This window comes from Salmo salar, chromosome 01 (genome assembly GCF_965601325.2).
Source record: "Salmo salar chromosome 01, fSalSal1, whole genome shotgun sequence".
In the NCBI taxonomy this organism is placed as follows: Eukaryota; Metazoa; Chordata; class Actinopteri; order Salmoniformes; family Salmonidae; genus Salmo; species Salmo salar.
The window spans coordinates 136,884,787-136,907,862 of NC_138291.1; the positions used below are offsets into that span (position 1 = coordinate 136,884,787).

Genomic DNA, 23,076 nt, shown 5'->3' on the forward strand with positions numbered 1-23,076 from the left:
ACAAAAAGCACTCCCACTCTTTTGTTTGTGTTTGTTTGTGTAAAAAGGTCAAGAACAGTCAAAATCATGTTTTTCATGAAATTGGATGATATTTGGATGAAATCAGATCAAAGTATGATGACCAAAGTATGAAAAAATGACTGTGGCTTCTACAAATTGGTACCCTATCCCATGTCAAACACGTGGATTCAGGAGGCGGGATTATTATATGGATAGGGTGACATCACCATCTCATTTTAATACACCAATGGTAACATGATATTCTCTTACCTAATTTAAATAAGTACCGCCTTGTAACCAACATCGGAGAAGGTGCGTTTGCAGAGGGGAATGGTTTATATAGCTAGATAGCTAACCTACTAGCGCCAACATTTTACTGTAGGGTGTCAGCAAGTGTACACAATGTATCTATGGAAAAGATACTTATATGTCTCCCCTTTCATCTGTGTCTGGTGTTAGCTAGCTACTGGCTAGCTAGGTCTTCATCTGTGTCTGGTGTTAGCTAGCTACTGGCTAGCTAGGTCTTCATCTGTGTCTGGTGTTAGCTAGCTACTGGCTAGATAGGTCTTCATCTGTGTCTGGTGTTAGCTAGCTACTGGCTAGATAGGTCTTCATCTGTGTCTGGTGTTAGCTAGCTACTGGCTAGATAGGTCTTCATCTGTGTCTGGTGTTAGCTAGCTACTGGCTAGATAGGTCTTCATCTGTGTCTGGTGTTAGCTAGCTACTGGCTAGATAGGTCTTCATCTGTGTCTGGTGTTAGCTAGTTACTGGCTAGCCAGGTCTTCATCTGTGTCTGGTGTTAGCTAGTTACTGGCTAGCCAGGTCTTCATCTGTGTCTGGTGTTAGCTAGTTACTGGCTAGATAGGTCTTCATCTGTGTCTGGTGTTAGCTAGTTACTGGCTAGCCAGGTCTTCATCTGTGTCTGGTGTTAGCTAGTTACTGGCTAGCCAGGTCTTCATCTGTGTCTGGTGTTAGCTAGTTACTGGCTAGATAGGTCTTCATCTGTGTCTGGTGTTAGCTAGTTACTGGCTAGCCAGGTCTTCATCTGTGTCTGGTGTTAGCTAGTTACTGGCTAGCCAGGTCTTCATCTGTGTCTGGTGTTAGCTAGTTACTGGCTAGCCAGGTCTTCATCTGTGTCTGGTGTTAGCTAGTTACTGGCTAGCCAGGTCTTCATCTGTGTCTGGTGTTAGCTAGTTACTGGCTAGCCAGGTCTTTCGGCCGGCATGGAACAAAAGGGGGGTGGGGAAGGGTCGTTTAAAACTCTGAAGCAGATGTCATGTCAACAAATCCGTCAGTGCTGCTGTGAACTGCATCACAACAGACATGCCAAACGGGAGATGTATCATTTTTTGAACATCACTGATGCAATTTCAATGTTGTTGGAGTTGCTTTGTGTATCACCAAATGAGCTTGATATGATTTTACTGCAACACTGCTTACTACATTCAGGTTTCTTGACATAGGCGTTTCAAAGACCTGTCAGTCAAGGCGAGCTCATGAATATAAGCTCCCCGCCCACTCAGCCTGTATTCTCAAACTTCCTGGTTGCGAGAGAAAAATTACTTTTTCATTTAACATTTCTACCCCCCCCCCCCCAAAAAAAACTATTCCCATGCTATTTTACATGGGAATCAGAATAACTACTCGGGAGCTTTATGAGCCACAAACACACGCACACAAATCTCTGGGGTTGGTTTGTCAGTTTGTTTGTTAAGCAATCCTGACCTGACTGTGCCCTCTGAGACGCCAGGCACAGACAGGGTGACGTCCAGGGGTAGCTGGCACTGCCCTCTGAGGATGGTCATCATACGGAGCGCTTCCACCTCACTGCGGGGAGCGTTGACCGAGGCACAGCCCAGGTAGGTCAGCTTATTGAAGACCACACTGTCCTCGTCTGGGATGGGCGTACTGGGGCTGCACTCCGATGACGACTCATCCCCTGTGGATGTCAAAGGTCATACAGAGAGGGTCTAGTGAGGGGGAGAGACAGCAGATCAAAGCGTAGCCCCTACCCCATAGGACATTGGATATATGAAAGTGATATTTCTGCTCAGGCAATCAGAAGACAAGATTAAGCTATAACCATAGTTCTTACATCTACCCAATCCTTTCAGATCTAGAGAAGTTCCTAGGGTGTAGGGTCCAGAAGTTGATTTGGTATTCTTGCTCTGACTCACCGCGGTAAGATCGTTCATTCAGCTCACTCTCCTGCGCTGCAGATTGGACGGGTAGCACCATCTCAACTTTGGGCGGGGTGCTGAGGGGGTCAGGGCACGGTTGGGGCTCGGGTGGTGCTGCCATGGCGGGGGACAAAACATGGTCTACCCCGCCTGCTTGGTCCATGCCGCCACCACTGGGGACGCCCCCACCCAGCACCTGCTCAGCTACAGAGGGGTCCATCAGAACATCCTCCAGCTCCTTCTGCAACTGCTGCTCACTGCCGTTCCCCACAATCTGTTGTCACACACACACACACACACACACACACACACACACACACACACACACACACACACACACAGACACACGGACGGATGGATAGGCACACACACACACACACACACACACACCGACGGTCGGACAATCACACGGACACACACACAGTCAGACACACAGGCATTCACACACAGACACACAAGGAATCCCAAAGCCCACACACACACACACAGACGAGCATACGGTCAAAATACAAGGTTCATTATTCAGGCTACCTAAGAAAACAGTTCATCAATCAACCTCAGTAACTTTTTCCTCGCCAACTACCGGAATGGCTAGGTTGAAAATGTTATACTGATCTTGAGATTCTCTCCAAGTGATTGACAAGGAAATTGAGAGGGAAAAGCGACGTCTTCAACAGAGATAGCACTTGAAGTACTAAGTGATTAGATTAGTATGTGAATTTACCATTGTGAATGAATTAGATCACCACAGGAGGGTTAACAAGTGTCTAGAAACCGACCACTGGTCTGTTTGCTTACAAATTGTAGCCTATCTAAGAGAAAGCACATTCTCACTACAGGCGCCAAGTTCATTGAGCTGACAGATGCTAAGCAAAGGCGGACCATACAGGGGGAGGCAATAAACTGCAAAGCAAACTAGTGAAGACTGCAAAGCACTGTTCCCCAGCCTCCAGCAGTAGCCTAACACTACACCACAACATACAGTGGCAAACAAGGGGCGTATTGAGCTGAGGAGGGGTGGGTGGGTGGCAGACTGGGAGTCTGGCCGTAAAGCCTCAAATACAGAACTAGAACAAGAACTTGCACCAAAACAACTGAGCTAGCTATGTCACCACAAGACAAGCTAGGTGGCCATCAAATCATTCAACAGCCAATCGGAAACACTTAAGAGCACCACAGAACAGATAGTGTCACCACAGAATCACAGCACAGAGAGGGAGATGATGAGACAGAGAGAGAGAGAGTGAGATAGAAACTGACCTTAAAGCTGACCCCTTCCTCAGAAATCACCTGCGTAATAAACAACACATTTAGACACGCTGTGCTACTCCCCTCTTCAGCTACCTTGTGTGGGCTTGGGGAGAAGTGCGTGTATGAATAGCCAAGAAAGTTATTTCGTATTTCTGATCAATTCTAATTATGGTTGTTAATGTATATTGGGGTGATGTGTACAGTTTTTTGTTAGGCTAGTCTAAACATCGTCTTCTACCTCAACTTAAGGCAATTCAGTGGCTTAACTTGTTGGGTAAAGTAATTTCAGCAGTCCACTATCACCACCTGCTGGTGTCTTTTGAGCACTACCTCATCAGAAGGAAGTACAGTGTGGGTGGGTCTATGTCCAGAGGCACCAAATAAAGTACAACATTGATGGGTAAACTGACTATATATATATATATATATATATATATATATATATATATATATATATATATCTTTGTTATGGTTTTTTTCATGTTTAATTTTCACATTAGCGGACAAATACACAGAAGAATGACTTGAGACTGAAGGAACATACAATCTACAGTCTAATAACCTGTACAGCAAGAGTGTTTGTTAGCATGATCAAAAGAGGGGGAGAGAAAAAAAACGGAGAAAAAGAGAGACAGAGAGGGGGGGAGATGAAATACTTATTGGACAATAATTCCCCCACCCAGCCCGCAGGCAGCTGAGCACATCAGGGTGAATAGTATGGTTGGGAATTGCCAGGGACTCACTCTACGATATTATCACGATACTTAGGTGTCGATACGGTATGTATTGCGATTCCCACAATTCTATATGTATCGTGATTCGATAATATGATTTTATTGCGATTCGATGTTCCAAACATATTGCTCAGCAATATGTACAGCAGAGAGACAAGAGAGAACCATGGGAAAATGAGTTCTGATCAGTCATGGAAATAAAACTGCTGAAAACAAATTGGCTCCCTAGTTAAAAAGAAGATGGACAACAAGCTACGAAATAAAAAACGACTAGAGTTTTGGTGCAGGTACAGCCAACTAGCACAAAAATAATACTGCGATATTGTCAAAAACGATACATCGTCAAAAGTAATATCCTGATATGTAACCGGATCGATCCCCCCCCCCCCCCCATCAATAATGAATGGCCCAGATAGAGGAGTGGAGTGAGAGCCTGACTGTCTGCCCGTGTAACCTGACCCCCCCCCTATAAGAGACACAGGATGACTGGTTTAAACAAAGCTCAATCCTCCTGACAGGCTACAGCATATTCGTGATTATTTACAGTAGTACATTATTGGCTTCCTCTCCTCTTAATGGAGAGACTGCGCTGTATTGACACTGTGAATATAGGCTGGTGAATATGTAAGCTAGTTTTCCCTTAGACAGTTGCTCATGGGACACAGACCCACATGAACGGTATACCCGCAACATGACAAACGGGAGGGCAAATCTTCAAGGTAGGTCTTCGAGGTAGCCTAGCAGTTGGTAATGGAGAAGTTAAAAAAAGAGCAAAGCATGGAATGGGTTTCTTAGACGATTAGTTACAGTATGTGAGTGATTGCCTTGGAAGGGGGATGACACCAGATTGATTCCCTGGTCATTTAACATCAGTGGTGAGAGAAGGTAGACGTGCCTGCTGCTAGTATGATGATGCTCCACTGATGCGGTTACCTTCCCATGACCCCACTGACTGAGGCCGTGGGATTCAGGTGAGTCGACTATGAAGAAACCGAGCCTATCAAGAGTTTCACACGCCTGTCCCAATTCGCTCCCTATTCCTTCCCCTTGGCTTTAACCCTTTCTTTGTTTGCACTTTGCCGATCTGCGAGGGGTAGGACTAGCCTAAGCAATATGGTGGAAGGAACTTCCATCACCAACATTGCTCACAACCTTAAACCTACCCAAGCAATTTAGATCCGCAGTGCAAACATCATATGGTTAGGGGCTTAGGGCCAAGGTGAAGGGGAAGGGAGAGAGTGAATTGGGAACTCACCAGATGTCAGAGTTCCATTTGCTCAGCCAAGCACTCTTTCTTTCTTCTTACCTTCAGTCCTGTCTTTTCGTCATCGCTACCGTTATTAGTGGAGGAGCCTGGGGTGTCGTCCCCCAGCCGAGACACCAGCACAAAGTCCTCACTGTTCAGGGTGGACACTGAGTCGGACGACACGCTAATTTTCCCCACCGAGGCCTTGTCATCCATGACAGCTAAACCAAGCCAGGCTCATGAATGGAGGGGGAATGAGTAAAATCACCTAGAAAAGGAAAAACAAAAATAAATGTCATGATGAAATGAGGCCGAGCATTTTTTACTTAACGCGTAGTAGTCTCAAGAAAAATGATAGGGGCATTATCTGGGAAAGTATCAAGGACTCCTACAGGGAGGCTCGGTTGAGCGTGTGCAGTTACAACCAACCACCAGAGGGAGGAACCACTGAGCTAGTTCTGTTGACAGAGAAAAGGGGAAAGAGTTTTTGAGAGAGCAGAGTGAGAATAGAATAGAGTGAGAATAGAATAGAGTGAGAATAGAATGGGAATAGGATAGAGTGGGAATAGAATAGAGTGAGAATAGAATAGAATGAGAAGAGAGATGTAAAATAAGAAAAATCCCATCCATATTTTGCATTGGAAGTTGTGTCTTATTAATTTCAGTAACAGAGAATCTAAAGCGTATCATCTGCAAAGTAAGAGAATGCAAGGTAAAGCCATGGTGATGCAAAATCAAATGTCATACAATACAAAGTCTTTGGATGTGTGGATGGATATGAGGGAGCTGAGCTGTCAGAAACATCTCCACCCATCACTCTGGTGTTTTTCATGGAGAATACACCTCCAGTAGGTACTCCATCATCTCCATGGCAATATGCAAACAAGAAACTAAATCAGCCTATTATAGGCCTACAGTACACACACTGACTGTTGTTTGCCTCCATCTCAACGCAGCTCTGATCTACATCCTTGTCATGGATCCCCTGGAGCAGTTCACATGATCCCACAAGATCCCTCTGACGCCCATCACAACTGGGCTGCACGACTAGGCAATGTGACTGTAATATAGTTTAACCAATACAAATCTTCACTTTACTGAGCAGTAGGAAATTATTTCCCCAAATATGTTCAAAACCGGGCTTATTTACAGTCTAATTTCTAAGAAAAAAACCTGTCAGTTTCTCTTCCCAGCTCCCCAGTGAACTGAACCACCATTTTGATTCCTCGGAGTCTAGTAGCTAGCTACACTTACAGGAAGAGAACAGAGGGAAACAGAGCGGAGAAAGAGAAGGGAGGTGACAATGTGTGTAACAGGAAGAAAAGTGCAACATAAGGTTTTGGCAGAGGATCAAGAACCGTACAGGAAGCTATTTTTGGATCCTTCCCCTTCCCAACAATGAAGAAATAAGAGGAACAGACATGGGAGCAGCTCACACAAAGGCAATGGCTAGGTACTTTACAGTATGTCAATAACACACTCACGAAACCAGGGAAAAAAATACCATTATTTGGCCAATTTTTACATAATTTAATCCATAGAATAGTTTTTGGAGGAAGGATTGTTGACATATATTTGACATTTTGTATCAAAGTACAATTGAGAAATAATTAATAAAAGTTAGCATATTTATTACATTTTGGCCGTACCCAGGCCTCCTTTAAGACTACATTATGTTTAATCTGTAGGTGCTACAAAGCAAAAATAGGTGTTATATGTAGCTTTACTGCTTGCTCTGTTGATTTCAATAAAAAAAAAAAAAAATACATTAATGAATATTGGCAAATATACACACTAATATTGAAAATATGCCATTTTTAATTTGGCTACTTTTTCAATATATTGTTGAACATAATATACTCTAGGGGCATATCAAAGATCGATAGTGGGATCTCAGCTTGTTTTAAAATTATGGCAATTTTTTCCAGAGAAATTGGTATAGTAGGCAACGTAACCAATCACAGCCCTACTTTACTTGCATCATTGCACATCCTGAAAATCACCAGCAGAGGGTGACCATTTTGAATCCATTTTCACATTCACTCTGTTGGTAATGCTTACAAATTGGATCATAACTCAAAAAGTAGCAGAGATCCCACTCTGGAACTTTGATATGCCCGTAGAGTAAATGGGGTCCTATAAAATTCGCACTGCGGAGAACGCGAACGGAATCCTGGAATCCAGACATTAAAACAGAGTTCAACAATATACATTTTTTTTTTATTGAACTTATTAGAACATTCATTCATTTGCCGAAGATTATCATGAGACATGAACAAAATCAGTGATTAGTATTTCCTTTAACTTCTCTGTCGAGACAACAGCACATGAACGCTAGAGCTTTGTGTAGCCATTAGCGATGAAGCTAATGTAATGACGACCGCCTTCTGGGAAAAAGGATTTCCCAAATTGTTTTTGCCTATGACTGCCTGGCAGAATGATATCATGATATTATTCGCATCAATCCAGTGGCCATTTGTTTTGCAAACTGCAATCACATGAGCGCTACAGAAACATTAATAACCAATGGTCAATTGCTTGTGCACACTTGAATTAAAGGGTAACTGCACCAACATTTTTTCCAAGAGCTCAAAAGTGGTTTCCTGATGTGGTTGAAGCACTGTGGACTTACAACATCCATTTTTTTTTTCTATTTAGAAAAATTGGGATTTGAGAGTGAAAGACCCCCCAAAAAACAGGGAAAACAGAAACCTGGAAAAACATAACTGAGAAAAATGAATTTGAGAAAAAACTGAATCAGGCAAACAATAAAACAGATTTTATAAAACAGATATAAAATGTTCAACAATCTATTTAAACATTAGACAAATAAAAAATATATACAGTATCAGTCAAAAGTTTGGACACACCTACTCATTCCAAGGTTTTTCTTTATTTTTACTATTTTCTACATTGTAGAATAATAGTGAAGACATCAAAACTTTGAAGTAACACATATGGAATCATGTTGTAACCAAAAGTGTTAAACAAATCAAAATATATTTAATATTTGAGATTCTTCTAAGTAGCCACCCTTTGCCTTGATGAAAGCCTTGCACACCCTTGGCATTCTCTGAACCAGCTTCATGAGGTAGTCACCTGGAATGCATCGGTATACAGAAAATAGCCCTATTTGATAAAAGACCAAGTCCATATTATGGCAAAAACAGCTCAAATAAGCAAAGAGAAACAACAGCCATCATTACATTAATACATGAAGGTCAGTCAATGCGGGAAAATAAGAACTTTCAAAGTTTCTTCAAGTGCAGTCACAAAATCCATCAAGCACTATGATGAAACTGGCTCTCATGAGGACCGTCAAAAGAAAGGAAGACCCAGAGTTACCTCTGCTGCAGAGGCTAAGTTCATTAGAGTTACCAGCCTCAGAAATTGCAGCCCAAATAAATGCTTAGACACATTTCAGACACATTTCAACATCAACTGCTCATAGGAGACTGCGTGAATCAGGCCTTCAAGGTAAAATTGCTGTAAAGAAACCACTACTAAAGGACACCAATAAGAAGAAGAGACTTGATTGGGCCAAGAAACACAAGCAATGGACATTAAACTGGTGGAAATCTGTCCTTTGGTCTGATGAGTTCCAACCGCCGTGTCTTTGTGAGATCCAGAGTAGGTGAATGGATGATCTCCGCATGTGTGGTTCCCCCCGTGAAGCACGGAGGGGGTGGTGTGGGGTGCTTTGCTGGTGACACTGTCTGATTTATTTAGAATTCAAGGCACACTTAACCAGCATGGCTACCACAGCATTCTGCAGCGATATGCCATTCCATCTGGTTTGCGCTTAGTGGGACTATCATTTGTTTATCAACAGGACAATGACCCAACACACCTCTGGCCTGTGTAAGGGCTATTTGACCAAGGAGAGTGATGAGTGCTGCATCAGATGACCTGGCCTCCACAATCACCTGACCTCAACCCAAATGAGGTGGTTTGAAATGCAAAGTAGCCTACAAGTGCTCAGTATGTGGGAACTCCTTCAAGACTGTTGAAAAAGCATTCCAGTTGAAGCTGGTTGAGAGAATGCCACGAGTGTGCAAAGCTGTCATCAAGGCAAAGGGTGGCTACTTTGAAAAATCTAAAATATATATTTTTTGGGGTTACTACATGATTCCGTGCGTTATTTCATAGTTTTGATGTCTTCACTATACATTTTTATATTTTAAATAGTTATGTTAAAAACATTATTTAGTTAAATACCCGACATATTACAGAGCAAGCGGTAAAGCTTCAAATGACAATTTTAAAGGGAGGCCTGGATAAGGCCAAATGTCATAAAAATGCCAACTTTGATTAATTATTTCTCAATTATGATTTTAGATACAAATGTCAAATATATGTCAACAATCCTTCCTCTAAATGACCATTCTATAGATCAAATGTCATGAAAATCCCCAAAATCATTACATTTTTTCCCCCCCGGGTTTTGTGGGGCATCTCAATTCAATTTCAATTCAATTTAAGGGGCTATATTGAAATGGGAAACATATGTTTACATTACCAAAGCAAGTGAAATAGATAATAAACAAAAGTGAAAAACAAAAAATGTACAATAAACATTACACTCACAAAAGTTCCAAAAGAATAAAGACATTTCAAATCATACAGTGTTGTAATGATGTGCAAATAGTTCATAGAATAGTATGCTGAATGGTGTTGCCCTTTTCTTGTGGCAACAGATCACAAATCTTGCTGCTGTGATGGCACGCTGTGGTATTTCACCCAGTAGATATGGGAGTTTATCAAAATTGGATTTGTTTTCAAATTCTTTGTGGGTCTGTGTAATCTGAGGGAAATATGCGTCTCTAATATGGTCATACATTGGGCAGGAGGTTAGGAAGTGCAGCTCAGTTTCTACCTCATTTTGTGGGCAGTGTGCACATAGCCTGTCTTCACTTGAGAGCCGGGTCTGCCTTCAGCAGCCTTTCTCAATAGCAAGGCTATGCTCACTGAGTCTGTACATAGTCAAAGCTTTCCTTAAGTTTGGGTCAGTCACAGTGGTCAGGTATTCTGCCATTGTGTACTGTTTAGGGCCAAATAGCATTCTAGTTTGCTCCGTTTTTTTGTAAATCCTTTCCAATGTGTCAAGTAATTATCTTTTTGTTTTCTCATGACTTGGTTGGGTACAATTGTGTTGTTGTCCTGGGGCTCTGTGGGGTCTGTTTGTGTTTGTGAACAGGGCCCCAGGACCAGCTTGCTTAGGGGGCTCTCTCCAGATTCATTTCTCTATAGGTGATGGCTTTGTTATGGAAGGTTTGGGAATCACTTCCTTTTAGGTGGTTGTAGAATTTAACGTCTCTTTTCTGGATTTTGATCATTAGCGGGTATCGGCCTAATTCTGCTCTGTATGCATTATTTGGTGTTTTACGTTGTACAAGGAGGATATGTTTGCAGAATTCTGCATGCAGAGTATCAATTTGGTGTTTGTTCCATTTTGTGAATTCTTGGTTGGTGAGGGAACCCCAGACCTCACAACCCTGAAGAGCAATGGGTTCTATAACTGATTTAAGTACAATTCAGGCCATTCACTCTGCAAACTGCAGACTACACATTCATAATCAACACAAAATGTGAACATTGGGTTAAAGAAAACGGACCTATTTAGTCTCAAACATTTCAATTCACTTTTCAATTTCTGTGGGCTTCTGGACTATGTGAAACAGAAAAGCCATGATGATGCCATCCTCCATGGTGTCCTTTTTTAGCTTTTGTTGCAGAAACAGCTGAGTAGAGTGAGACGGGTTTTGTGTCTGTGAAGGATGACATGACAATGATCAAAGAGCTTTTTACCCATAAGAGAAATGCAGTAGTCGTGTGGGTCTAATTACTATCTGACCTCGGGGTGGGTGGTTGGATATGGAGGCTAGGGAGCTGTGTTGCCTGCCATATATTGCTGTTAAACTGCTGCTATGCTGACTCTAACTAAAAACCTAGGTCTAAATTCCAGGGAGGGACATCATTCAACTCATTGGATTCAGCGGGTGACTACTAATAAATGCATGTATGGCATTTTAAAATACATTTACATTTTTGCCTAATTCCATTTAGTTTTTTTACCCAAATTCCATTTTCTCCGTTTTGTTTTTCCAAGTTTCAGATTTTCCTCCGTTTTTTAGGTTCACTCTCAAAATCACACCTTTTTCTTTTTAAATAGAAAAATACAACAAAATTGGAGGTTCTTAAATTGTCAAGAATGCTTAAACCACATCAGGAGACCACTTTTGAGGTCTGGGAAAAATGTTAGAAATCAACATTTTTGGCTGTAGATACACTTTAGGTTTTAGGGAAAGCCTTTCCATCTGCCATAATGTATACACTGGATTCTTGACAGCTTACTCTAAAATATCTACTGCTAGACATATCATTCTTAGTTGATCTTGTGGAAATTCTCTGTGTACATACTGTTTGTACAGATTGCATTTGATTACTCTTGGGCAAATAATATATTTTCTAATAAGTTCAAAACATTTAGTTGATTTCCTACTAAGTTCAGTACATTTTTGAATATTGTTGAATTCTGTTTTAATGTCTGGATTCCTTGATTCCATCCATATCGCGGATTCTATAGGGCACTACATGAGAGCAGAGCAGGGTTCTCTCCAAAGAATGTGGACTGGCTGTGCTACTATGTAATAAAAGTAAAAAATATATATATTTCGTTTTTTTTTGTTATCAGCAGCTAAGTTTCCATCCAAATGACAACAGATTTTCATGAAAATATGGATATTTTCCCACAGTGGTGTGTTTCCACCAAATGGACATGTTGGGGAAAGAAATCAATGCGTGATGACGTAGTGCACACAAAAAGTACTTTCTCACTTAAGTTTTCATGTACTGAATAAAAATGTAAAGTTCAATGTGTTTCCATCGCATTTTCAACTTGATTGTTAGGTCCCAAAAATTGTTGTGTTAAATAGCAAATGTGCCTACTCTGATTTTAGCAGGTGCGCTCTAGCCAACAACAGCTCAAAAATACAGTGTGGGATTATTAAAGGTTTTATTTGCCAAATGGCAGTCAAGCATCGACCATCAAGTCACCAGAATAAGATCCTCAATATTTTTTTGGAAAGGAGCATCAAGCTCATCACTGAGCACTTTCACCAGCCTGTGAAGTTCCTCATAACTTATTTCATCTGGAGTCTAATAAACTGCATGGTTTCCTGAGCTGTAGTGGGAGGACCACACAACATATCGTGCGATTCCATGTTTACAGTGGATCTTTCCCTTTCAACACGATTCGATACGGATCTAGATACAGTGCCTTCAGAAAGTATTCACACCTCTTGACTTTTTCCACATTTTGTTGTGTTACAAAGTCGGATTAAAATGGATTTAATCATATTTTTGTTTGTCAACAATCTACACAAAATACTCTGTAATGTCAAAAAATAAGTATTCAACCTCAATACGTTAGAATTGCCTTAGGCTGCGATCACAGCTGTGAGTCTTTCTGGGTAATTCTCTAAGAGTTTTCTACACCTGGATTGTGCAACATTTGCCCATTATTCTTTACAAAATCTGGCAAATTGGTTGTTGATCATTGCTAGACAACCATTTTCAGGTCTTGCATAGATTTTCAAGCAGATTTAAGTTAAAACTGTAACTCGGCCACTCAGGAACACTGTTTTCTTGGTAAGCAACTCCAGTGTAGATTTGACCATGATTTAAGTTATTGTCCTGCTGAAAGGTGAATTCATCTCCCAGTGTCTGGTGGAAAGCAGACTGAACCAGGTTTTCCACTACGATTTTACCTGTGCTAAGCTCCATTCCATTTATTTTTTATCCTGAAAATCTCCCTAGTCCTTAATGACTACAAGCATACCCATAACATGATGCAGCCACCACTATGCTTGAAAATATGGAGTGGTACTCAGTAATGTGCTGTATTGAATTTGCCCCAAACATAACACTTTGTATTCAGGACAAAAAGTTAATTGATTTGCCACAATGTTTGCAGTATTACTTTAGTGGCTTGTTGCAAACAGGGTCCATGTTTTGGAATATTTGTATTCTGTACAGGCTTCCTTCTTTTCACTCTGTCAATAAGGTTAGTATTGTGGAATAACTACAATGTTGTTGATCCATCCTCAGTTGTTTCCTACTCACAGCCATTACACTCTGTAACTGTTTAAAGTCACCATTGGCCTCATGATGAATTCTCTGAGCAGTTTCCTTCCTATCCAGCTACTGAGTTATGAAGGATGCCTGTATCTTCGTAGTGACTGGTTGTATTGATACACCATCCAAAGTGTAATTAATAACTTCACCATGCTCAAAGGGATATTCAATGTCTGCCCCCCCACCCCCCACCGTCCACCAACACCTCTTAGCGAGGCATTGGAAAACCTCCCTGGTCTTTGTGGTTGAATATGTGTTTGAAATTCATTGCTTGACTGAGGGACTTGCATGGACCACATACACTGTGCAATAATTGAGTTTAACCGATAATTGTGTGTGTGGGGTATAGAGATGAGGTAGTCATTAAAAAATCCTGTTAAACACTATTATTGCACATAGAGTGAGTCCATGCAACTGATTGTGACTTGTTAAGCACATTTTTACTCTTGAACTTATTTAGGCTTGCCATAACAAAGGGGTTAATTAATATACTTATTGACTCAAGACATTCAGCTTTTCATGTTTTATTACATTTGTAAACATTATTCCACTTTGACATAATGTGGAAAAAAATCTCAATTTGATCCATTATAAATTCAGGCTGTAACACAAGAAAATGTGGAAAAAGTCAAGGGGTGTGAATACTTCCTGAAGGCACTGAGCTCCAATACAATACAGGAAAGATACATTTTAGTTTGAAACTATTGCAATTCAGTTTGATTGAGAAATCTACCGGACCCATATGCATTGGGTGCATATAACCCACTAGGGTGTCCACCCACTGTTCTCAGAATGACATAAATAAGATTTAGATTATGGTAATGCATCTTAGCAGAACATGCAACTCATGTAATGAAGCAGCCAATAAAACGTCATTTTGAAACATTTGCTAAAATGCAATTAGTGACAAAACACCATTCTAAACAGTGCACCTGATAGCGATTCCATATGTGACAGAGATGAACATCTCTGTTAGAAACATAGAAAGAGGGGGAATCTAAAGATCCAACAACTAGGATGGGTTGATAATATGACTAGGATTGTGCCTTTGGCTTCTGGACAACGAAATAAAGTTGATATGAAAACCAATAGAACAGGAGAGAAATGGGTCCAATAGGGAAGTAAATGGGAATACATTTACGTAAATTATCCTAATTTCTCCTGTCTATACAGAACTAAATTAAATCATTCAAAATAATTCACCAGAAAGCATGACTTAACCACAGAGGAATCGAGGATCATTATCTTCTTGAAAATAAGAAGAAGCCAGCAAGTTGGGCAGCGCGGGTGGCAATAGGCCTAGCTGATTATTGTGTTGCGGCTGTCAATGAAAGCATCTCAATTACGTGTGAAGATAACGTGTCATGGGTATAGTTTAAAGTGTTGAGACGAGAAGAAGGGGAGGGGTGTGTGGTGAAGATATAGGCGAGCCTCTCTCCAGAATGGCTCGACTGTCTCCCGCAAAATGCTTGCACATGCATTGTTTTCATTGTGTGATTTGTTTGCCATTTTTATTTTTATTCCCCATTACATATGTCATCAGGTTTTCATCAAGGACCTCTCTGTACTTTGCTACATTCATCTTTCCCTCAAATCTTGACTAGGGATGCACAATATATCGCTGAACATATCGGAATGTCTAGTTTAACGCCCCGATGTTTCCAAACCGATGTCAAAGCTGACGTGAATACCTATAGAACGTAGGTACATGACGTAATGACGCCACATAAAATGTAGCACTACACGTGCAACACAGCATTCCTAACCTAGCCCACAACGTCTGCTATGTGGATCGAGCAGTCAACAAGTCAAGCAGTCATTTGAAAGAGTAAGAACATTTCAGAGAGACAACTCGAAAGCGAAATCCATTAAAGCCAAGATAATGGAATTCAATGCCCATGACAATCAACCATTCTCTGTCGTGAGTGATGTTGGCTTTTACGTGAAATGTTACATACGCAGCTGGACAAGATGGAAACGGATACAGTGACAGTGTGCACCGAGGAAGAGAGGCCACGGACAGACAGAGCTGAAACTTCACTGCTTGACATGTATGATGAAATCCTGGTTGAGAATGAAACGACTGAACAAATTAACAGAAACAGCACAGTAAGTAAGTGAAAGAAATAGGTTTTGATTATGTTTTACTGGTAATGGGGACATAATTAAATGCCAACAAAATAACTGTTTGGTTAGTGTGGTGTGTGTAACCTTTATTTAAGTAGGCAAGTCAGTTAAGAACAAATTCTTATTTACAATGATAGCCTACCCTGGCAAAACCCGGACGACGCTGGGCCAATTGTGCACCGGACTATGGGACTCCCAATCACGGCCGGGTGTGTGTTAAGGGATTTATATGTTTGAATGTAATGATTAAATAATTCTACCCTGAAACTTAACTATTAGGGATATGGTCTATATAGCATGTAGAAGGAGTAACTAAAGGGTTAGGCATAAGTCTGACGAGGTTGGACTAGGATAAGAGAGGAATGTGTGTCTGTGTGTTAATGTAAACACCAAGAACTGTTAAACTGTGGTTGACCTGCCCTAGCTTGAACTCTGAGGGTTTATGATATGAGAGGGAGGACCCCTCAAGGTTTCCCTAATCTCAGAGGAATGAAACTGTCGGCTGGGTAATGATCTACAATATTAAGAGATCTGGGGCCTTAATGTTTGTGTGTATGTGTGTGCGTAAGTAAAAATGATGTCTCTGTACAATGGACTTCAGAACGTTCTCGTGAATAAACATTCTGCCTCTTGTAAGCTGGGACTCTGTCTGTTTCATTCAACCAGAATCTTACCAATTCCGTGTTGCAGACTGAGTACTTTAATTGAAGTTAACGTTGAGAACATAATTCTCCTAACAGTGTGATACAGCCTGGATTCGAACCAGGGACTGTAGTGACTCCTCTTGCACTGAGATGCAGTGCCTTAGACCACTGCGTCCATGTGTGGGAGTTAACTATTTAACTGTACTAGAATGCTTAAAAGGCCGCTAAAAACTTCTATACCGGTTATCGGTATCGTTTTTTTAGTAAGGAAAATATTGCCTATCAGTATTGGCCAAAAATGTCATATATACTACACTCAAATAAAATAAAATTGTATGTACCTCACCTTACGGTGAAATGGTTACCTACAAGTCCTTAACCAACAATACCTAAAATACCAAGAAAAATACAAAAAAAAAGAAGAAAAAAAAAGAAATAAAAGTAACAAATAATTAAAAAGCAGCAATAAATAACAATAGCGAGGCTATATACAGGGGGTACCGGTACAGAGTCAATGTGCGGGGGCACCAGTTAGTCGAAGTAATTGAGGTAATATGTACATGTCGGAAGAGTTATTAAAGTGACTATGCATAGATAATAAACAGAGAGTAGAAGCAGCGTAAAAGGGTGGGGGGGGGGGGCAATGCAAATAGTCTGGGTAGCCATTTGATTAGATGTTCAGGAGTCTTATGGCTTGGGCGCTCCGGTACTGCTTGCCATGCGGTAGCAGAGAGAACAGTCTATGACTAGGGTGGCTGGAGTCTTTAACCATTTTTAGGGCCTTCCTCTGACACCACCTGGTATAGATGTCCTGGATGGCAGGAAGCTTGGCCCCAGTGATGTACTGGGCGGTACGCACTACCCTCTGTAGTGCCTTGCGGTCGGAGGCCAAGCAGTTGCCATACCAGGCAGTGATGCAACCAGTCAGGATGCTCTCAATGGTGCAGCTGTAGAACCTTTTGAGGATCTGAGGACCCATGCCAAATCTTTTCAGTCTCCTGAGAGGGATTAGGTTTTGTCGTGCCCACTCACGACAGTCATGGTGTTAGTTTGTTGGTGATGTGGACACCAAGGAACTGGAAACTCGCAACCTACAGCCCCGTCGATGAGAATGGGGGCGTGCTCAGTCCTCCTTTTCCTGTAGTCCACAATCATCTCCTTTGTATTGATCATGTTGAGGGAGAGGTTGTTGCCCTGGCACCACACGGCCAGGTCTCTGACCTCCTCCCTATAGGCTGTCTCGTCGTTGATCAGGCCTACCATTATTGTGTCATCAGCAAACTTAATGATGGTGTTGGAGTCGTGCCTGGCCATGCAGTCATGAGCTAACAGGGAGTACAGGAGAGGACTGTCAGGAAGTTAAAGCTTGGTCTCAAATGGGTCTTTCAAATGGACAATGACCCCAAGCATACTTCCAAAGTTGTGGCAAAATGGCTTAAGGACAACAAAGTCAAGGTATTGGAGTAGCCAACACAAAGCCCTGACCTCAATCCTATAGAAAACGTGGGCAGAACTAAAAAAGCATGTGCGAGCAAGGAGGCCTACAAACCTGATTCAGTTACACCAGCTCTGTCAGGAAGAATGGGCCAAAATTCACCCAACTTACTGTGGGAAGCTTGTGGAAGGTTACCCGAAATGTTTGACCCAAGTTAAACAATTTAAAAGGCAATGCTACCAAATACTAATTGAGTGTATGTAAACTTCTAACCCACTGGGAATGTGATGAAAGAAATAAAAGCTGAACTAAATCATTCTCTCTACTATTATTCTGACATTTCACATTCTTAAAATAAAGTGGTGATCCTAACTGACCTAAAACAGGGAATTTTTACTAGGATTAAATGTCAGGAATTGTGAAAAACTGAATTTAAATGTATTTGGCTAAAGTGTATGTAAACTTCCGACTTCAACTGTAGCTGTCACCCTAGGGAAACAAAGCAAATTTAGAACTTTTATAATTCAAAAACATAAAATAAATCAATTTGAAAAATACATAATCACCCAGCCCTAATATAGACCGATAAGCATGACAATCAAATGTAGTTACATCGACTGGTATTTACATCAATAAATAAAAGGCATTATTTTGTAATGGATTTTTTTCTCCCAGTCATTTGATTTGAGCCATAAAGGAGACTACGCACCTACCACCCAACTACTATGATCAGATTATGGGGGGGGGGGCAATGTTGCCTGTTTTTTTGTTCCTCCACTTTGATTCTGAAATCTTGTCATTTTTGCAGATTAAGTTTGAGATAGTAATGTATAAATATTTATTGTTTACAAACTAGCTATGACATAGCCAATGAATATATAGCACAACTTTGGATTTCAACCCGTCCCAAAATCAAATGGTTTAGACCGTTTGGAAGTTTTAATGAGTTCATTTCATAACGTGGAAAGCAGGATGAGAAAATTATCAACTTTACCCTGTATATCAAAAATAAAAATGGCCATACACACTAATTGTTAAATACAAAACTAGCAAAACTATTGCTGATGGTGAACCAGAAATATAAAAATAAAATCTAAAGCCCCATTCAGCAGGTAGCCTTTTCTGCTATAGACTGCAGGAAATGGCAGTTACAGGTGTTCAAAATTGCACCTTCTTAAAAAATAGACACTGAACGGCATTGCCTTCACGTGCACAATGAACAGACTCGGTGAGATGTGCGCATCATTATTTTCAAGTCACACACACACACACACACATAGATAGAACTTCAAAACACACACATGGGATGGTTAGACAGTCACACGCATGAACGTACAATCAGACAAAAACACACACGGAATACACTGACTGAAACCGAAAATAATGTGCACTGACTCATTCACACAAGACGCTATTTCCAGTGGCGACACGTCATTCAGGGCAGGTGGCGCAGAGCCCCACGTATTTTGAGACCCACATTTCATTTTGAGAACCACACTTTTTTTTACATGTTATTTTGGCATTAATACGTGTCACATATCAGTTTGCAAACAATGTAAAACTTGTATTTTTTTAGCATTGTGTTAATAAACTCATATCTCCCTCACTAGCTTTAAGCACCAGCTGTCAGAGCAGCTCACAGATCACTGCACACAGCCCATCTGTAAATAGCCCATCCAACTACCTCGTCACCATATTGTTGTTTATTTTGCTCCTTTGCACCCCAGTACCGCTGCTTGCACACTCATCTTCTGCACATCTATCACTCCAGTGTTTAATTTGCCGTGCTGTAATAATTTCGCTACTATGGCCTATTTATTGCCTCACCTCCCTTATCCTACCTCATTTTCACACACTGTATATAGACTTTCTCTATTGTATTATTGACTGTATGTTTTGTTTATTCCATGTGTGGTGAGGTCCAACACCAGCTGACAGAGGGCTCGTTTCTGGGCTCAGCTCTTGGGTTTGAAGTGCTTTAAATTGCAGACTTGAATTTGGACTTGAATTTAGATGTAGCCAAAATGTTCGTTATCTTTTCTGTATTTTCATTACTACTGGAAAGCGGCCCAATTCTGCCCTACATGCATTAGTTGGTGTATTTCTCTGGACTTGTAGAATTTTCTGACAGATTTCTGCATGTAGGGTGTCCCACATTTTAAAGTCCAGTTTATTGAGTGGCCCCCAAAACCTCACTTCCGTAAAGAGCTATTGGTAGGATTACACTGTCAAATATTTTGGTCCAAATTCTAATTGGCATGTTGATATTGAATAATTTCATTTTTATTGCATACAATGCTGTGCTGGCTTTTTCTTTGAGGGCATTCACTGCTCTGCGGGCTTTTACTTTGAGGGCATTCACACATATACGTTTCCCGATATATGGTCAGACAAAGGTGTGTAATGTCATTTTTAGTGTGTTGAATTATGGTGTTGTTCAGGGTGAATTTATATGTGTTTCTGACATCTGCTTTTTTTGATTATTTACTGGCAGGGCCCAATTATGGCAATATCGCTCTAGAATGTTAAGGTTCTGTTGAAGACCTTTGGTTGGTGACAGAAGTACCAAGTCATCAGCATATAGCAGGTATTTTACCTCTGTGTCAAATAGTGTGAGTCCTGGCGCTGGAGAATGGTCCAACATGTCTGCTAATTCATTTATATAAATGTTGAAAAGATTTGGACTCAAACTTCAGCCTTGTCTCACACCTCGACGTTGTGAAAGGAATTCTGTTCTGCTATGAGCAAGCAAAGATTTTGCCCGCTTTCTTTTTGCTGGACGTGTTTATTAATTAGTGTGTGTAAGGTGTATATATGGGCTCTCTCCCTCTCTCTGGGGCTCTCTCTCTGGGGCTCTCTCTCTGGGGCTCTCTCTCTGGGGCTCTCTCTCTGGGGCTCTCTCTCTGGGGCTCTCTCTCTGGGGCTCTCTCGCTCTCTCTCTCTGGCTCACTCGCTCGCTCTCTCTCTCTTGGGCACTCTCTCTCTCTCTCTCTGGGGAACTCGCTCGCTCTCTCTCTCTCTGGGGAACTCGCTCGCTCGCTCTCTCTCTCTGGGGGCACTCGCGCTCTCTCTCTCGTCTCTCTCTCTCTCTGGCACTCGCTCGCCTCTCTCTCTCTCTCTCTCTCTGGGGCGCCTCGCGCTCGCTCTCTCTCTCTCTCTGGGGCACTCGCTCGCTCTCTCTCTCTCTGGGGCACTCGCTCTCTCTCTCTCTGGGGCACTCGCTCTCTCTCGCTCACTCTCTCTCTGGGGCGCTAACCTCGCTCACTCTCTCCCTCTGGGGCACTCTCTCTCTCGGGGCGCTAACCTCGCTCGCTCTCTCCCTCTGGGGCACTCGCTCGCTCTCTCTCTCTGGGGCTCTCTCTCTCTCTCTGGGGCACTCTCTCTCTCTCTGGGGCACTCTCGCTCGCTCTCTCTCTCTGGGGCTCTCTCGCTCGCTCTCTCTCTCTCTGGGGCTCTCTCGCTCGCTCTCTCTCTCTGGGGCTCTCTCTCGCTCGCTCTCTCTCTCTCTGGGGCTCTCTCGCTCGCTCTCTCTCTCTCTCTGGGGCTCTCTCGCTCGCTCTCTCTCTCGCTCTCTCTCTCTCTCTGGGGCCTCTCTCTCTCTCTCTCTGGGGCTCTCTCTCTCTCTCTGGGGCCCTCTCTCTCTCTCTCTCTGGGGCTCTCTCTCCCTCTCTCTCTCTCTCTGGGGCTCTCTCTCCCTCTCTCTCTCTGGGGCTCTCTCTCTCTCTCTCTCTCTGGGGCTCTCTCTCTCTCTCTCTCTCTCTCTGGGGCTCTCTCTCTCTCTCTCTGGGGCTCTCTCTCTCTCTCTCTGGGGCTCTCTCTCTCTCTCTCTGGGGCTCTCTCTCGCTCTCTCTGGGGCTCTCTCTCGCTCTCTCTGGGGCTCTCTCTCGCTCTCTCCCTCTCTCTCTCTCTCTCTGGGGCTCTCTCTCTCTCTCTGGGGCTCTCTCTCTCTCTCTGGGGCTCTCTCTCTCTCTCTGGGGCTCTCTCTCTCTCTCTGGGGCTCTCTCTCTCTCTCGGGCTCTCTCTCTCTCGGGCTCTCTCTCTCTCGGGCTCTCTCTCTCTCGGGCTCTCTCTCTCTCTGTGGCACTCGCTCGCTCTCTCTCTCTCGCTCGCTCTCTCTCGCTCTCTCTCTGGGGCTCTCTCTCTGGGGCTCTCTCTCTGGGGCTCTCTCTCTCTCTCTCTCTCTCTGGGGCTCTCTCTCTCTCTCTCTCTCTCTCTGGGGCTCTCTCTCTCTCTCTCTCTTTGGGGCTCTCTCTCTCTCTCTCTCTCGGCCTCTCTCTCGGGCTCTCTCTCGGGCTCTCTCTCGGGCTCTCTCTCTCTCTCTGGGGCTCTCTCTCTCTCTCTGGGGCTCTCTCTCTCTCTCGGGCTCTCTCTCGGGCTCTCTCTCTCTCTCTCTCTGGGGCTCTCTCTCTCTCTCTCTCTGGGGCTCTCTCTCTCTCTCTCTCTCTCTGGGGCTCTCTCTCTCTCTCTGGGGCTCTCTCTCTCTCTCGGGCTCTCTCTCTCGGGCTCTCTCTCTCTCTGGGGCTCTCTCTCTCTCTGGGGCTCTCTCTCTCTCTCTCTGGGGCTCTCTCTCTCGGGCTCTCTCTCTCTCTCTCTGGGGCTCTCTCTCTCTCTCTGGGGCTCTCTCTCGCTCTCTCTCTGGGGCTCTCTCTCTCTCTCGGGCTCTCTCTCGGCCTCTCTCTCGGGCTCTCTCTCTCTCTCTCTCTGGGGCTCTCTCTCTCTCTCTCTCTGGGTCTCTCTCTCTCTCTGGGGCTCTCTCTCGGCCTCTCTCTCGGGCTCTCTCTCTCTCTCTCTGGGGCTCTCTCTCTCTCTCTGGGGCTCTCTCTCTCTCTCTGGGGCTCTCTCTCTCTCTCTGGGGCTCTCTCTCTCTCTCGGGCTCTCTCTCGGCCTCTCTCTCGGGCTCTCTCTCTCTCTCTGGGGCTCTCTCTCTCTCTCTCTCTGGGTCTCTCTCTCTCTCTGGGGCTCTCTCTCGGCCTCTCTCTCGGGCTCTCTCTCGGGCTCTCTCTCGGGCTCTCTCTCGGGCTCTCTCTCTCTCTCTCTGGGCTCTCTCTCTCTCTCTGGGGCTCTCTCTCTCTCTCTGGGGCTCTCTCTCTCTCGGGCTCTCTCTCGGCCTCTCTCTCGGGCTCTCTCTCTCTCTCTCTCTGGGGCTCTCTCTCTCTCTCTCTCTCTCTGGGTCTCTCTCTCTCTCTGGGGCTCTCTCTCGGCTCTCTCTCTCTCTCTCTCTGGGCTCTCTCTCTCTCTCTGGGGCTCTCTCTCTCTCTCTCTGGGGCTCTCTCTCTCTCTCTCTCTCGGGCTCTCGCTCGCTCGCTCTCTCTCTCTCTCGGGC

At 43.2% G+C, this 23,076-nt stretch overlaps 1 protein-coding gene across 3 annotated transcripts in view; it reads right to left on the reverse strand.

Annotated features, from left to right (window-relative positions):
• The window catches only part of rabgap1 (RAB GTPase activating protein 1), a 148,069-nt gene that overhangs the window by 111,095 nt on the left and 13,898 nt on the right, over positions 1 to 23,076 (reverse strand). The window contains exons 2-5 of one of the 3 annotated variants that reach the window (XM_014125812.3): positions 5,472 to 5,679; positions 3,441 to 3,470; positions 2,178 to 2,454; positions 1,726 to 1,939 (exon numbers count right to left, since the gene is read on the reverse strand). In XM_014125812.3, coding sequence (XP_013981287.1) covers positions 1,726 to 1,939; positions 2,178 to 2,454; positions 3,441 to 3,470; positions 5,472 to 5,627 — 677 coding nt within the window. In that variant the 5' untranslated portion in view covers positions 5,628 to 5,679. Of the gene's footprint in view, positions 1 to 1,725; positions 1,940 to 2,177; positions 2,455 to 3,440; positions 3,471 to 5,420; positions 5,680 to 23,076 lie in introns of those variants that run through there. The other 2 variants (XM_082978825.1, XM_014125816.3) reach the window with 2 other exon arrangements.